Below are 18,895 nucleotides of genomic sequence, written 5' to 3' on the forward strand. Positions count from 1 at the left end.
CTACTTGTAACTTCTTAAAATATATTTTTTAAATTATTTTATTGCAAAAATAAATGTGTCTAAACTTTTATTGAAAATATTAAAACTTTTTGTAATTTTATTACCTTTTAAAAAATAACGTAGAATACTTAATATTTTCTAGAAAATAAAAAAATCCACAATTATTTTGTAAAATTTGTTTAACTTTATCATAATGTTTTTTTAATGATTCTATTGCAAAATTGTTTTTTTTTTGTCCAAAACTTTATCATTCAAATATTATTATCTAAAAAAAAAAACACAAGTATTTTATAAAAAAATATATATATTTTTTCAATCTTATCAAAATAATTTATACTACTTGGAACTTGCAGAATTATTTTTTTCTGTCTAAAATTTTTTTGAAAATATTACAACTTTTTGCAACTTTATAACCTTTCGAAAACATAAAAGTATAATATTTCATATATTCTAAAAAAAAATAAAATGCACAACTATTTTATAGAATATATTTTTTAATGATTCCATTGTAAAATTGGGGCTTTTGTCCAAAAATGTATCATCCAAACTTTATTATCTTAAAAAAGCACACAAGTATTTTATAAAAAATAATATATAATTTCAACCTTATCTAATTTATACTACTTGGAACCTCTTTAATTATATTTTTTAAATTATTTTTTATTGCAATATTTTTTTTGTATAAAACTTTTTTGAAAATATTACAACTTTATGACCTTTTGAAAAAATAAAAGTATAATAGTTCATATATTTAAAAGAAAAAATTAAAAAATGCACAACTATTTTATATGATTCTATCGCAAAATTGTTTGTTTTTTGTCCAAAATGTTATCATCCAAACTTTATTATCTAAAAAAAAAAACACGCAAGTATTTTATAAATATTAATATATTAATTCAACCTTATCAAAATTATGTATACTACTTGGAATTTCTTTAATTATATATTTTTTTATGTTTAAAACTTTTTTGAAAAATATTACAAGTTTTTGCAATTTTATGACCTTTTGAAAAAATAAAAGTATAATATTTCATATTTTCTAAAAATAAAAAAAACATAACTAATTTATAGAATTACTATTATTTTCTTGAATTTATCATAATAATTTATACCAATTGTAAAAATATTTGTGTATTTCGCAATAAACTATTTTGGTTCCATGATGCGTTAAAAGAAGAGCCAACCATCGCAGCTTTTGCGCACGCGCGCGTTCACTCCCGCTTCGCCGCAGCGCACCTTTTCGATGCCAGTGACGTCACCAGCAGGCCATTCTAGCGCCCCCGCCATTAAACCAGCATCCGGTCCCGGACAGGTGCCTGCTGGGAGCGCGCGTCTCCGCCGCCGCCTGCGCACCCAAGTTTGCGCATGAAGTCGGCGCGTTCACAAAGAAAGAAATAAATCCAAAATAGGAATAAAGAAGAGTGTTTGGAGCAGGGCGCGGACAAAAGGCCGCCACCTTCCCGCCATATGCCGCCAAGCTGCTTGAAAAGGCGCGTCGGTTCCTTTATGCGCGCACTTTACGCGCCAGCATTCGGCGGCTCCTTTGTGGGCAAGAAGTGCGCATTCTGCGGCCAACAAGAGCCCTCCAGGCCGGGGGACGCACCTGTGCATGAATTAGCCCTCCCTCCCTCCCCCCGGCAGGTGGAAGTCCTCTGAAGATGTGCCTTTCTTTCAGCTTGGAGGAGCAGGAGCGCGCCCGCACTCGGGAGCATCTGCTCCATGACGGCAAATATGACAGAGAAGACGGGCGCGGGAGGACAATGGCGCCGCCTGGAAGACGGTGCGGGCGCCAGGTGACGAGGCGAACACTCCGCACATAAATTTGATTGTCGGGCCGCTAATTGGCGGCGCGCTGCGTGCGCTTTGAGGCCGGCGTCACCTCCTTCTTTATCCCCACAAAGGCTAATGGCGCGCTAAAGACGCGCAAAGGCGCCGCAGCCACTGCCAACACGTCGGTCTTCGGGCAGCTGCGCAGACACGCCGGGGACGGAGACGCGGGCCAGGTGCATCCTGGGAAGACGACCCGCGCGCACAGGCCGTTTGTGTGTCGGCGCCGCGCGACCTTTTCTTGGCAACGCGCTTTTCTTTGGCAAAGTCCCCTTGCATAAATCCTCATAAAAGTTCTTTTCAACAATACTTTGCGTCTTGCCAAGATGCGTAAATCCTCATTTTAGCACAAGCAAATGCGGCCAGGAGTTGAAATGTTGCCAAAAAGTCGTCATCAAGTCGGAAGGTTTTCATTCTGTCGTCTTTTCAAGTCGTTTTTATGAATAGGAGGGGTTTTATGACTAGAAGGGATGGTGAAAAAACGTAATGACCATTTTAAGAATGCTTGAAAAAGTATCCAAAAGTGAATATATTACTTAAAAAAATATTCTGTTGGGATAAAATCCTTAGAAAATGAATTGTAATTAGTGGTCATAATTATACAATAAGTGCCAATTTTGCAATAAAAAAAATCAAATTTGTTACAATAAAGTAATATTTTAATGAAGTCGTCGTTTTAAGTCATTTTTATGACTAAAAGGGGTTTTAATTAGCTGCAAAAAGTGCAATTGAATGAAAAAAACCCGTAATAATCATTTTAAGAATGTTTTGAAAAGTATCTAAAAGTAAACATATTATAATATAGTGTGTTTTCTGGCTTTAAATAGTTACAAAATTACTTAATTTTAATTAAAGGTCATAATTATACAATAAGGACTAATTTTGCAATAAAAAAATCCCATTTGTTATAATAATGTTGCAATATTTTTAATGAAGTCGTCGTTTTAAGTCATTTTTATGAATAAAAGTTGTTTTAATTCGCTGCAAGAAGTGCAATTTTATGATGAAAAAACGTAATAATAATTTTAAAAATGTTTTAAAAATGATCCAAAAGTAAACATATTATAATATAGTGTATTTTCTGGCTTTAAATTAGTTACAAAATTACTTTATTTCAATTAAAGTTTGCAATTTAATGATACGGTTTGATTTGTGTATATTTTTGTCAAAATAAAGTTGTTTTAAAGTCATTTTTATGACTAGAAGTGGTTTTAATAAGATGCAAAATGTGGAATGGGATGATAAAAAACAGTAATAATCATTTTAAGAAAGTTTTTAAAAGTATCCAAAAGTAAACATATAATTTAAAAAATTATTCTGTGGGGATAAAATCCTCAGAAAATTATTTACATTTAATTAAAGGTCATAATTATACAGTAAGGAACAGTTTTGCATTTTAAAAAAATCACATTTGTTATAATAAAGTTGTAATATTTAATTAGGTCGTCGTTTTAAGTCATTTTTGTGACTAAAAGTGGTTTTAATAAGCTGCAAAGGGTGCAATTTTATGATGAAAAAACGTATTAATCATTTTAAGAATGTTTTAAAAAGTATCCAAAAATAAACATATCATTAAAACAAATATTCTGTGGGGATTAGATCCACAAAAAATATTTTAATTTAATTAAAGGTCATAATTATACAATAAGGACTAATTTTGCAATAAAAAAAAATCACATTTGTTGCAATAAAGTTGTAATATTTTAATGAAGTCGTCGTTTTAAGTCAATTTTATAACTAGAAGTGGTTTTAATTAGCTGCGAAAAGTACAATTTTATGACGAAATACTGTAATAATCATTTTAAGAAAGTTTTTAAAAGTATCCAAAAGTAAACATATTATTTAAAAAATTATTCTGTGGGGATAAAATCCTCAGAAAATTATTTAAATTAAATTAAAGGTCATAATTATATGATAAGAACTAATTTTGCAATTAAAAAAATGACATTTGCTATAATAATGTTGTAATATTTTAATTATGTCGTCGTTTTAACTCATTTTTATGACTAAAAGTGGTTTCAATTAGCTGCAAAAAGTGTAATTTTATGATGAAAAAACGTAATAATCATTTTAACAATGTTTTAAAAAGTATCCAAAAGTAAACATATTATTTAAAAAATTATTCTCTGGGGATAAAATCCTTACAAAATGATTTAATTGTAATTAGAGGTCATAATTATACAATAAAGACCAATTTTGCAATAGAAAAAAAAATCACATTTGTTACAATAAAGTTGTAATATTTTAATTAGGTCGTCGGTTTAAGTCATTTTTGTGACTAAAAGTGGTTTTAATTAGCTGCAAAAAGTGCAATTTTATGATGAAAAACATTTTCTGATGAAAAAACGGAATAATCATTTTAAGAAAGTTTTAAAAAGTATCCAAAAGTAAAAATATAATTAAAAAAATATTCTGTGGGGATTAGATCCACAAAAAAATATTTAAATTTAATTCAAGGTCATAATTATACAATAAGGACTAATTTTGCAATAAATAAAAAAAATCACATTTGTTACAATAAAGTTGTAATATTTTAATGGAGTCGTCGTTTTACGTCAATTTTATGACTAGAAATTAGCTGCAAAAAGTGCAATTTTATGATGAAAAAACATAATAATAATTTTATGAATGTTTTAAAAAGTATTCAAAAGTAAACATATTATTAGAAAATATAAGGTTTTGATTTTGTCATCTTTTCAAGTCGTTTTTATGACTAGGAGTGGTTTTAATTAGCTGCAAAAAGTGCAATTTTATGATGAAAAAACGTAATAATCATTTAAAAAATGTTTTTAAAAGTATCCAAAAGTAAAATCCTTAGAAAATTATTTAAATTTAATTAAAGGTCATAATAATACAGTAAGGACCAATTTAGCAATAAAAAAAAATCAAATTTTTTTATAATAAAGTTGGATTATTTTAAGTAGGTCGTCGTTTTAAGTCATTTTTGTGACTAAAAGTGGTTTTAATTAGCTGCAAAAAGTTGAATTTTACGATGGAAAAACGCAATAATAATTTTAACAATGTTTTTAAAAGTATCCAGAAGTAAACATATTATAATATAGTGTATTTTCTGGATTTAAAATAGTTACAAAATTACTTAATTTGAATTAAAGTTTATAATTAAATGACAGGGTTTAATTTTCGTATATTTTTGTCATAATAAAGTTGTAATATTTTAATTACGTCGTCTTTTAAAGTCATTTTTATGACTAGGAGTGGTTTTAATTAGCTGCAAAAAGTGGAATGGGATGATGAAAAATGTTGTAATAAAGTTGAAAGATTTTAATTCTGTTGTCATTTGAGTCGTTTTATCATTTTTATGACTAGAGGTGGTTTTAATAAGCTGCAAAAAGTGCAATTTTATGATGAAAAGCGTAATCATTTTAGGAATGTTTTAAAAATGATCAAAAAGTAAACATAATAAAGTCTATATTTGAAGGACAAAATAGTTAGAAAATTACTCAATTTTAATTAAAGGTCATAATTATACAATAAGTTTTATTTTACAATAAATGTGTGTATAGTTTAGGACACATTTTGCAATAAAAAAACCACATTTGTTACAATAAAGTTGTAATATTTTAATTAGGTCGTCGTTTTAAGTCATTTTTGTGACTAAAAGTGGTTTTAATTAGCTGCAAAAAGTGGAATGGGATGATGAAAAACAGTAATAATCATTTTAAAAATGTTTGAAAAAGTATCCAAATGTAAACATATTATTAAAAAATTATTCTGTAGGGATAAAATTCTTAGAAAATTATTACAATTTCATTAAAGGTCATAATTATACAATACGGACACATTTTTGCAATGAAAAAAATCACATTTGTTATAATAAAGTTGTAATATTTTAATTAGGTTGTTGTTTTAAGTCATTTTTGTGACTAAAAGTTATTTTAATTTGCTGCAAGAAGTGCAATTGTATGATGAAAAAACGTAATAATCCTTTTAACAATGTTTTAAAAAGAATCCTAAAGTAAACATATTATAATATAGTATATTTTCTGGCTTTAAATTATTTACAAAATTACTTAATTTTAATTAAAGTTTGCAATTTAATGATACGGTTTAATTTGTGTATATTTTTGTCATAATAAAGTTGTTATATTTTATTAAGTCGTCTTTTAAAGTCATTTTTATGACTAGAAGGGGTTTTAATCAACTGCAAAAAGTGCAATTTTATGATGAAAAACCGCAATAATTATCAAATTATCAAAAAGTGAAAATATTTTAATAAAGTAAATTTTGGGGGGGATAAAATAGTTAAAAAATACTTGATTTTAATTAAAGGTCAACAAGGACTAATTTTGCAATAAAAAAATCACATTTGTTATAATAAAGTTGTAATATTTTAAATAGGTCGTCATTTTAGGTCATTTTTATGACTAGAAGTGGTTTTAATTAGCTGCAAAAAGTGGAATGGGATGATGAAAAACAGTAATAATTATTTTAAAAATGTTTGAAAAAGTATGCAAAAGTAAAAATCTTATTTTAAAAATTATTCTGTGGGGATAAAATCCTCAGAAAATTATTTAAATTTAATTAAATGTCAAAATTATACAATAAAGACTAGTTTTGCAATTTAAAAAAATCACATTTGTTATAATGAAGTTGTAATATTTTAATGGAGTCGTTTTTTCAAGTCATTTTTTATGATTAGAAGTGTTTTTTATGCAATTTTACGAAGAAAATTTGTAAGTTTTAATGAAGTTGTCTTTTTAAGTCATTTTTATGACTTGAAGTGTTTTTAATTAGCTGCAAAAATAGCAATTTTATGACGAAAAAATGTAATAATAATTTTAAGAATGTTTTAAAACGTATCCAAAAATATACATTTTATAATAAAGTGTCACAACTGGGCTTGGATTAAAGTTGTTTCTTCGATGCAGAGAAGGATTTGCACGGGCGAGATGTGACTGTGAGTACATCTTTTGATTCTATAACATATACAAAACAGGGAAAACAAAAACACTTGCTCAATGGCATGAAATACAATTTAACTATAAACTTAAACAGCAGGATGGCAAGACTAAAGACGTGGAACAAAAGAGTGCACTGTGGCATAAATACAAAACTTACCTGGATCAAAACAAGGGGCATTGATAGCCAGGTGTTGGAGGGCATGAAGATAGCGCAGCATGGGTAGGGTGCGTGCGTGCGTGCGTGCGTGCGTGCGTGCGTGCGTGCGTGCGTGCGTGCGTGCGTGAAGATCCTAGAATGAAGACAAGAAAAAGAGTGACTTAAGTAGCTATGATGGTTAGTGAAAACAGGTGTGAGGCTGAGGACAGGGGCGTGACATGACAGGTGAAAAGTAATCAGTTGCCATGGAGACGAAAACAAACCAGGAAGTGCCAAGACAGAACTTAAATGTCCAAAAAAACTCAACATAACCTGCCCAAAACCAAAACATAAACTTACAGGCGTGACAATAAAGTGTATTTTGGGGGGGATAAAAAAATGTTAGAAAATGAATTAATTTTAATAAAAGTTTATAATTATGTGATACATTTAATTTTTTTTTGTATATTTTTGTTATAATAAAGTTGTAATATTTTAATTAAGTTGTCTTTTAAAGTCATTTTTATGACTAGAAGTGTTTTTTTTATGCAATTTTATGATGAAAAAAACTAATAATCATTTTGAGAATGTTTTAAAAAGTATCCAAAAAGTAAACATATTACAATATAGTATATTTTCTGGGTTTAAAATAGTTACAAAATTATTTAATCTCAATTAAAGTTTATAATTACATGATGCGATTTGTTTTGTGTATATTTTTATTATAATAAAGTTGTAGTATTTTAATTAGGCAGTCTTTTAAAGTCATTTTTGTGACTAGAAGTATTTTTTTATGTTTTTATTTTTTATTTTGGGGGGATAAAATTGTTAGAAAATTACTTAATTTTAATTAAAGATCAAAGTTATACAACAACGAAAAAATTTGCAATTAAAAAAAAATCACATTTGTTATAATAAAATTTCAATATTTTAATTAGGTCATTTTTTTAAGTAAATCTTTATGACTAGAAGTGTTTTTTATACAATTCTACGACAGAAAATTGTGATATTTTAATGAAGTTGACGTTTTAAGTCATTTTTATGACTAGAAGTGGTTTTAATTAGCTGCAAAAAGTGGAATGGGATGATGAAAAACCGTAAATAATCATTTTAAGAATGTTTGAAAAAGTATCCAAAAGTAAACATATTATTTAAAAAATTATTCTGTGGGGATAAAATCCTTAGAAAAGTATTTAAATTTAATTAAAGGTCATAATTATACAATAAGGACTAATTTTGCAATTTAAAAAATCACATTTGTTATAATAATGTTGTAATATTTTAATTATGTCATCGTTTTAAGTCATTAAAAGGGGTTTTAATTAGCTGCAAAAAGTACAATTGTATGATGAAAAACCATAATAATCATTTTAAGAATGTTTTAAAAATGATCCAAAAGTAAACATATTATAATATAGTGTATTTTCTGGCTTTAAAATAGTTACAAAATTACTTAATTTCAATTAAAGTTCATAATAAATAATACGGTTTAATTTTCGTATATGTTTGTCATAATAAAGTAAAGTAATATTTTAATTAAGCCATCTTTTAAAGTCATTTTTATGACTATAAGTATTTTTTTTAATGTTTTTTCAAATTTATTTTAGGGGGATAAAATTGTTAGAAAATGACTTAATTTTAACTAAAGATCATAATTATACAATAACAAACATTTTGCAAGTATAAAAAAAATCACATTTGTTTTAATAAAATTTCAATATGTTAATTAGGTCAGTTTTTTTAAGTAATTTTTTATGGCTAGAAGCATTTTTTCATGCAATTTTACGACGGAAAATTGTGATCTTTTAAGTCGTCGTTTTAAGTCATTTTTATGACTTGAATTGGTTTTAATTAGCTGCAAAAAGAGCAATTTTTTGATGAAAAAAACGTAAAAATAATCTTAAGAATGTTTGAACAATATAATGCGGGGATAAAATAGTTAGAAAATTAGTTATGTCTAATTAAACTTTATAATTATACGACGCATTTTATTTTTTGTATATTTTTGTTATAATAAATTTGTAATATTTTAATTAGGTCGTCTTTTAAAGTCATTTTCTTATGGGAATAAAATTGTAAAAAAAATGTGTGATTTATGCTTGAAAAAATGCAACGAAAATGTAAAGAATGTTTTTAAAAGTATCAAAAATAATAGCAGTTCTAATATTTTAACTAGCTCGGTTTTTTCAAGTCATTTTTATGACTCAAAGTGTTTTTTCATGCAATTTTATGATTAAAAAACGTAACGAAAATGTAAAAAATGTTTTTAAAAGTATCAAAAATAATAGTAGTTCTAATATTTTAACTAGCTCGGTTTTTTCAAGTCATTTTTACGACTCAAAGTGTTTTTTCATGCAATTTTATGATTAAAAAACGTAACGAAAATGAAAAAAATGTTTTTAAAAGTATCAAAAATAATAGTAGTTCTAATATTTTAATTAGCTCGGTTTTTTCAAGTCATTTTTATGACTCAAAGTGTTTTTTCATGCAATTTTATGATTAAAAAATGTAATGTTAAATGTAAAAATGTTTTTAAAAGTATTCAACAGTAAAAATATTTTAATAAAGTGTATTTTGGGGAGATAAAATACAAACCTCGTTTCCATATGAGTTGGGAAATTGTGTTAGATGTAAATATAAACAGAATATAATGATTTGCAAATCCTTTTCAACCCATATTCAGTTGAATATGCTACAAAGACAACATATTTGATGTTCAAACTCATAAACTTCATTTCTTTTTTGCAAAATAATAATTAACTAAGTCATTTTTATGACCAGAAGTGGTTTTAATTAGCTGAGAGGAGCTGGACCAAGTGACTGGGGAGAGGGAAGTCTGGGCTTCCCTGCTTAGGCTGCTGCCCCCGCAACCCAACCTCGGATAAGTGGAAGAAGATGGATGGATGGATGGAGATATATATATATATATGAAAAAATTAATGCAGAGAAAAATAAAAACGAAATGTATTTAATATCAAAGTCATTTATTTCAAGGTAGAGTAAAAAAATAAATCAGTATAAAAATAAATATATTTGCCATTAAATTACAACATACATTATTTCCACACATTAAATACATGATTGTCGATCGCTGCAATAGAACAAGAGGGAAACAAATATTGCATCATTTTGTACAAGTTTTATATACAGTATATGTACAAAAACATCATGTGGAATACTGGAACATTTGACTTAATTACTGGAGTAACCTTCTCACTATGGGGTATTGCTTGTAAAAGTTTGAGGACAAAATGTATCTATTTTTTCCTCAAACTTCTACAAACAATACCCCATAGTGACAATAAATATTATTTTTTTCCAACAGTGGTTTTATGATTCATTTTCAAAAGTATAAAAACAAATTAATATTGTTTTCAAACTTGGAAAAACATTGAAAATATTAGTTTTTGTTTTTTCATAAAATTAAAGTGGGAAAAAAAAGACAATGGACAAAATAATAATACACAAAGTTCAAGTTCAAGTGTGTGTGTGTGTGTGTGTGTGTGTGTGTGTGTGTGTGTGTGTGTGTGTGTGTGTGTGTGTGTGTGTGTTCATGCGTGCAGCGGGCGGAAGGGCGGCTCGTTCTCGATGTTGGCCCCCAGGAGTCCGGACTTGCTCTGGAGCTTGCGGGGGTCCTCGGGGGTCCAGACCTTGGCCGTGCGGATCAGGTTCTGCTCCCGCAGGAGCTTCTCGTTGGACCAGGACAGGGAGTGGCCCGCCAGGGGGGGAAGACCGTAGTCAGGGTCGCTGGGGGAGGGGGACCCTGCACGTGGGAGAGGAGGGTGGAGGGGGGGGGGGGGGGGGGGCAAACCAGGTGAGAAAGATGTAGAAGGAGGAGGAGGAGGAGAAAAAGAAGAAGAAGAAGAAGAAGAAGAAGAAAGAAGAGGAGAAGGAGGTGGAGGAGGAAAAGGAGAAGAAGAAAAAGAAAGAGGAGGAGAAGAAAGAGGAGGAAGGGGAGGAAGAGGAGAACAAGGTGAAGAAGAAGAAATAAAAGAAGAAGGGGGAGAAGAAGGAGAAAGAGGAGGAGGAGGAGAGCAAGGAAGAGGAGAAAGAGAAGGAGAAGAAGAAGAAGAAGAAGAAGAAGAAAAAGAAGAAGAAAAAGAAGAAAGAGGAGGAGGAGGAGGAGGAGGAGAAAGAGGAGAAGAATTGTGTATCCAAGAGCACTGACTTGTCCCGCGGTGACAGATGATGACTTTCTTGGTCTGCAGATGCTGGTCTCCTCCTGCTCCCTGATGGCGGACTGGCAGGTCTGATCTCACCAACTCAGACAGGAAGTTGATGTAGCCTATTGATGGTCATACATAGTGTTAATGCAGCCCATATATGGTCATACATATTGTTAATGCAGCCTATATATGGTCATAGTGTTAATGCAGCCCATATATGGTCATACATAGTGTTAATGCAGCCCATATATGGTCATAGTGTTAATGCAGCCCATATATGGTCATACATAGTGTTAATGCAGCCTATATATGGTCATAGTGTTAATGCAGCCCATATATGGTCATACAGTGTCAATGCAGCCCATATATGGTCATACAGCAGCCCATATATGGTCATACATAGTGTTAATGTAGCCCATATATGGTCATAAACACAGTGTTAATGCAGCCCATATATGGTCATAGTGTTAATGCAGCCCATATATGGTCATACATAGTGTTAATGCAGCCTATATATGGTCATAGTGTTAATGCAGCCCATATATGGTCATACAGTGTTAATGCAGCCCATATATGGTCATACATAGTGTCAATGCAGCCCATATATGGTCATACAGCAGCCCATATATGGTCATACATAGTGTCAATGCAGCCCATATATGGTCATACAGCAGCCCATATATGGTCATACATAGTGTTAATGTAACCCATATATGGTCATACAGCAATAGTGTTAATGCAGCCCATATATGGTCATACAGCAGCCTATATATGGTCATTTAGCAGCCTATATATGGTCATAGTGTCAATGCAGCCCATATATGGTCATACAGCAGCCTATATATGGTCATAGTGTCAATGCAGCCCATATATGGTCATACAGCAGCCCATATATGGTCATACATAGTGTTAATGTAACCCATATATGGTCATACAGCAATAGTGTTAATGCAGCCCATATATGGTCATACAGCAGCCTATATATGGTCATACAGCAGCCTATATATGGTCATAGTGTCAATGCAGCCCATATATGGTCATACAGCAGCCCATATATGGTCATACATAGTGTTAATGCAGCCCATATATGGTCATACATTGTGTTAATGCAGCCCATATATGGTCATACAGACAGTGTTAATGCAGCCCATATATGGTCATACATAGTGTTAATGCAGCCCATATATGGTCATACAGACAGTGTTAATGCAGCCCATATATGGTCATAAAGACAGTGTTAATGCAGCCTATATATGGTCATACATAGAGTTCATTTAAGTTAATGTAAGTTAATTTGAGTTGATGTAAGGTAATGTAAGTTAATGTAGGTTGATGTGAGTTGATGTAAGTTAATGTAAGTTGATGTAGGTTAAGGTAAGTTAAATGATAAATGGGTTGTACTTGTATAGCGCTTTTCTACCTTCAAGGTACTCAAAGCGCTTTGACACTACTTCCACATCCACACACACATTCACACACTGATGGAGGGAGCTGCCATGCAAGGCGCTAACCAGCACCCATCAGGAGCAAGGGTGAAGTGTCTTGCTCAGGACACAACGGACGTGACGAGGTTGGTACTAGGTGGGATTTGAACCAGGGACCCTCGGGTTGTGCACGGCTACTCTCCCACTGCGCCACGCCGTCCCAAGTTAATGCGAGTTAATGTAAGTTAAGGTAAGTTGATGTAAGTTAATGTAAGTTAAGATAAGTTGATGTAAGTTAATGTGTGTTAATCTAAGTCAAGGTAAATTGATGTAAATTGATGTTAGTTAATGTCAGTTGATGTAAGTTAAGTTAAGGTAAGATGATGTCACCTATGGCCAGACGCTGCGTTAATGTAAGTTGATGTAAGTTAATGTAAGTTGATGTGAGTTTATGTAAGTTAATATAAGTTAATGTAAGTTGATGTGAGTTTATGTAAGTTAATATAAGTTGATGTATGTTAATGTAAGTTGATGTAAGTTGATGTGAGTTTATGTAAGTTAATATAAGTTAATGTAAGTTAATGTAAGTTGATGTAAGTTAATATAAGTTGATGTAAGTTTATGTAAGTTAATATAAGTTAATGTAAGTGAATGTAAGTTAATGTAAGTTGATGTAGGTTGATGTAAGTTGATGTGAGTTTATGTAAGTTAATATAAGTTAATGTAAGTTGATGTAAGTTAATGTAAGTTGATGTGAGTTGATGTAAGTTAATATAAGTTGATGTAAGTTAGTGTAAGTTGAGGTAAGTTAAGGTACGATGATGTCACCTTTGGCCAGATGAAGAATTAATGTAAGTTGATGTAAGTTAATGTAAGTTGATGTGAGTTTATGTAAGTTAATATAAGTTAATGTAAGTGAATGTAAGTTGATGTAAGTTAATGCAAGTTGATGTGAGTTTATGTAAGTTGATGTGAGTTAATGTAAGTTAATGTAAGTTGATGTAAGTTAATATAAGTTGATGTAAGTTTATATAAGTTAATATAAGTTAATGTAAGTGAATGTAAGTTGATGTAAGTTGATGTAAGTTAATGTAAGTTGATGTGAGTTTATGTAATTTAATATAAGTTGATGTAAGTTAATGTAAGTTGATGTAAGTTAATGTAAGTTGATGTGAGTTGATGTAATTTAGTGTAAGTTGATGTAAGTTAAGGTAAGATGATGTCACCTTTGGCCAGATGAAGAATTAATGTAAGTTGATGTGAGTTAATGTAAGTTGAGGTAAGTTAAGGTAAGATGATGTCATTATGGACAGATGCAGCGTTAATGTAAGTTGATGTAAGTTGATGTGAGTTAATATAAATTTATGTAAGTTAATGTAAGTTGAGGTAAGTTAATGTAAGTTAATGTAAGTTAAGGTAAGATGATGTCATTATGGCCAGACGCAGCATTAATATACAATGAGGTAAGTTGATGTAAGTTAATGTAAGTTGAGGTAAGTTAATGTAAGTTAATGTAAGTTAAGGCAAGATGATGTCATTATGGCCAGACGCAGCATTAATATAAAATGAGGTATGCTGATGTAAGTTAATTTAAGTTAAGGTAAGATGACGTCACTATGGCCAGACGCAGCATTGAAGTAAGTTAATGTAAGTTGATGTAAGTTGAGGTAAGGTAAGGTAAGATAAGATGACGTCACTATGGCCAGACGCAGCATTGAGGTAAGTTGATGTAAGTTGATGTAAGTTGAGGTAAGGTAAGGTAAGATAAGATGACGTCACCTATGGCCAGCCGCAGCATTGAGGTAAGTTGAGGTAAGGTAAGGTAAGATAAGATGACGTCACCTATGGCCAGCCGCAGCGTGTCCACCTTGGAGAGCCTCTTCTCGTAGGGCAGCGTGGGGATGTGCGCGCGCAGCCCCTCGAAGGCGTCGTTGATGGACTGCATGCGGCGCCGCTCCCGCACGTTGGCGGCCTGACGCAGCTGCAGAGTCTCCGTGTCCGAGCGCGTCCGCCGCCGCCGCCGCCGACCGGAAAGCAGCGACGTCGCCGGGGACGACGAGCAGGACGAGGACGGGGACGAGGTCAGGTCCGTGTAGTACTTGTAGTCCTCGGACAGGAAGTCCATCTCCATCTCCATCCGGTCCACCTGCTCCTCCATCCGGTCCCCCTGCTCCTGCGCCAGCTGCTCGGAGAAGAAGTGGTCGTGGAAGGAGTAAGAGTCCAGGGCGGAGAAAGAGTCCAGAACCGCCTCCATCTTCTCTGCGTGCGTGTCGGCCCCCACACGGACACCCGAGGCGCCTTTATAGCCACGTCCACGGTCGCGTGCCGCTCGCTGCCTGCCGCCGCCGGCCAATCACATGGCGGTGCGCCCGGCAAGCCTCCACCTGGCCACGCCCACTCGCCCTCCTCCAAATTTGCTCGATTTCGTTCAAATTAAATCCAAATAAATCCTTTTCATTCAAATCGTTTCTGATCATTTGGATGAATCGAAAATGTCATCACATTCAATTATAACGACAATGTTGTTATTATTGTGTTTTTCTATGTTAATGTTTATATTTAAAAACACATTTGAAGTTAATTTCGTTTAATTAAGACTTCGACTTCCTTTTAGTGTCGTTCAAATCTGAACTTTACAGTGCAGACAAGAACGAAATGTGATTCATTAATTAGTTATTATTTATTTATTAATAAATGTTCAGTTGTCGAAAAAAAATAATATAAAAAATATGGAGGTTTTCTTTTTTTAAATGATTTGAAAAAATGATTATTCCCTATATTATATATTAATTAAAAATATATTTACAAAATACTATTAAACAATATTTTTTTACATTTGTGCTCGATTTGATCATATTTATAACACACTTTTAAACGTGCATTTAAAATAATTTCGTATAATTAATGTTCAGTTATCGAAAAAAAAAACACCATTGAAATTATGAAAGTTTTCTTTCTTTTAAATGATTTTAAAAAAAAATATTCCCTATATTGTATGTCAATTAAAAATATAATTACAATAGATTATTAAACAATAATTCCAATTTTTTTTACATTTATACTCGATTTGATTTAATTCAAAACACACTTTTAAACGTGCATTTAAAATAATTTCGTATAATTAATGTTCAGTTATCGAAAAAAAAACACCATTGAAATTATGAAAGTTGTCTTTCTTTTAAATGATTAAAAAAAAAATATTCCCTATATTGTATATCAATTAAAAATATAATTACAATAAATTATTAAACATTATTTTTTTACATGTATGCTCTATTCGATCATATTTATAACACTTTAAAACATGTATTTGAATTAATTTCAGTTATCGAAAAAAAAAAAAATTATGGAGGTTTACTATTTTAAAAAAGATTATTCTCCATATTGTATATTAATTCAATATATAATTATTAAACAACAATTGCAATTTTTTTACATATATGCTCAATTTGATCATATTTAAAACACACTTTTAAACGTTTATTTGAGTTAATTTTGTCTAATTAATATCCACTTGTCCAAAAAAAAACTACCATAAAAAATATGGAGGTTTTCTTTTTTTTTTTAAAGATTTAATGTTCAGTTATCGAGGAAAAAAACAACAGCAACAAAAAAAACTACCATAAAAATTATAGAGGATTTTCTTTTCAAAAATGATTAACAATTTTTGATTATTCCCTATAATGTATAATAATTACAACTGTATTTGTGATATATTATCAAACAATAATTGCTATTTTTACGTTTATGCTCGACTTGATTTCAACAATTATCATATATAAAAACACTTTGAAACGTGTATTTAAGTTAATTTTGTATAAATAATGTTCAGTTATAAAAAAATAAAACATAAAATTATAGAGGATTTTCTTTCTTTAAAATAATTAAAAAACAAATATGTATATTAATAATAAAAACAAAATGACAACATATTATTACACACGTGATCCCTTGTTGCTATTTTGGATATTAATGCTCGATTTGATTTAAACAATTATCATATTTAAAACACACTTTTGAAAAGTGTTTTTATGTTAATTTTGTATAATTAATATTCAGTTATCGGAAAAAAACAACCACTATAAAATCATGGAGGTTTTTCTTTTTTTTTTTTTTAAGTATTAATAAATTAAAAAATAGTTCGATTATTCCCTATTGTGTAATAATTACAAATATAATTCAAACATATTATTTTTACCTTAATGCTCGATTTGATTGAAACGTTTGTCATAAAAACAAACGTAACTTAATTTATTGGAGGATTATTTCAAAGAGATTTATATATATTTATATATTTTTATATATATTTATATATTTATATATATATATAATATCTCACGGTAAAATATAATGACAAGTAAAAGTAATAATATAGTTTACTGCTTGTATTTATGTTAAAAAAAAAACATTTTAGAGTGAAGTAGAGTTGTAAAAACTATGGGGGATTGTTTGAAGAGAATTATCCAAAAATAAACTTTCACATGAACCCCCGCGACCCCAAAAGGGAATAAGCGGTAGAACAATGGATGGATGGATGGATGAAATTATTAAATATTAAACAATAAAGAATTTGATGCTTTACTGCATTTATTTGTTTTTGTTCGATGTAATATCAAAAGTTTGTCTTATAAAACATTTTTAAACGTGTATTTGGTTTCATTTTGTATGATTCATTAAAAAAAAAAAAGGGTGGAAGATTTTAATCCCATAAACGATTTAGATGGTTTAGCACAAAATAATCTATTTAATCAATAAAATGTTTCAAAATTACATTTTTTTTACCATGGCATAAAAACAACATAATTAACTTTTGATTAATGCCTTTTTTTAAAATGCCTCTAAACCATTTGAGGAATTAAAAAAAAAAGTTGTTTTCGTTTCAGGCCTGATTTTTAAAAGAAAATAACTTTTTCTTCTTTTTTTTTTTTTTGTCATTTTAAATTTTGAACAGGCCGACACTTGGAAATTTCGTTGAAATCGTATTTTATTGTTGAAATTCGATCGACTTTCTGCGTCCATCAAAAAAGGACAATTTTTATATAAAAATGGAATATAAATATGTGAGTGCAGAAACATTAAGAATAAAATGATCAGTTGTGCAGTAAAATGTAAAAGTCGTTCATAAAAAATACATCATGGTAATACTAAAATGTTTAATAATAAATGTAGTTAATAATACGATTAAGACTTGAGAATTACTTTAGAGTAGTCAACAAGTAATATTCAGTATTAAATAATAGTATTATTATAGTAATTCATCTGATAAAAACGATTATTAAAGAACCAGCATGTTTTCATGTATTAAATAAGAGTAATATTATAGTAAAAAAAGATGTAGACTATCAATAAAACGATTATTAAAGTACCAGCATGCATTGATGTATTAAATACGAGTATTTGATTATAGTAATAAATATGATTATTTATTACAACGATTATTACAATTAACAGCATGTATTGATGTATTAAATAATAAATATGATGATAGTATTAATCAATAAAGTACCAGCATGTATTATTACAGTAATACGTATGATGCTAGTAATAATGAATATGATTAATAAAACCATTAATAAAGTAGCAGTATGCATGTATATGTAAATATGATTAATAAAACGATTAATAAAAGTACCAGTATACATGTATGTATAAATATGAGTAATGAAATGATTATTAAAGTAGTAGTATGTATGTATGTAGTATTAATAAAAGGATGATTAAAGGAACAGTATGTGTGTGTGTAGTATTAATAAAAGGATTATTAAAGCAGGTGTACGTGTGTATGTAGTATTAATAAAAGGATGATTAAAGTAGCACTATGTGTGTATGTAGTATTAATAAAAGGCTGATTAAAGTAGGTGTATGTGTGTATGTAGCATTAATAAAAGGCTGATTAAAGTAGCAGTATGTGTGTATGTAGTATTAATAAAAGGCTGATTAAAGTAGCAGTATGTGTGTATGTAGTATTAAAAAAGGCTGATTAAAGGAGCAGTATGTGTGTATGTAGTATTAATAAAAGGCTGGTTAAAGCAGGTGTATGTGTGTATGTAGTATTAATAAAAGGCTGAGTAAAGGAGCAGTATGTGTGTATGCAGGATTAATAAAAGGCTGATTAAAGGAGCAGTATGTGTGTATGTAGTATTAATAAAAGGCTGATTAAAGTAGCAGTATGTGTGTATGTAGTATTAATAAAAGGCTGATTAAAGTAGCAGTATGTGTGTATGTAGTATTAATAAAAGGATGATTAAAGCAGGTGTATGTGTGTATGCAGGATTAATAAAAGGCTGATTAAAGGAGCAGTATGTGTGTATGTAGTATTAATAAAAGGCTGATTAAAGGAGCAGTATGTGTGTATGTAGTATCAATACAAGGCTGATTAAAGGAGCAGTATGTGTGTATGTAGTATTAATAAAAGGCTGA

General features: G+C 30.1%; 1 protein-coding gene across 1 annotated transcript; it reads right to left on the reverse strand.

Annotated features, from left to right (window-relative positions):
• Nucleotides 1-9,872: 9,872 nt before the first annotated feature.
• On the reverse strand, nt 9,873-14,730 carry ptf1a (pancreas associated transcription factor 1a). The gene is made up of 3 exons (XM_061890477.1): nt 14,318-14,730; nt 11,054-11,170; nt 9,873-10,648 (listed from the first exon to the last, which is right to left on the reverse strand). Exons 1-3 carry the CDS (start codon nt 14,727-14,729, stop codon nt 10,437-10,439), a joined length of 741 nt encoding a protein of 246 aa, XP_061746461.1. The 5' UTR covers nt 14,730; the 3' UTR covers nt 9,873-10,436.
• Nucleotides 14,731-18,895: the final 4,165 nt, after the last annotated feature.

Source organism: Nerophis ophidion, linkage group LG28 (assembly GCF_033978795.1).
Source record: "Nerophis ophidion isolate RoL-2023_Sa linkage group LG28, RoL_Noph_v1.0, whole genome shotgun sequence".
Taxonomy (NCBI): Eukaryota; Metazoa; Chordata; class Actinopteri; order Syngnathiformes; family Syngnathidae; genus Nerophis; species Nerophis ophidion.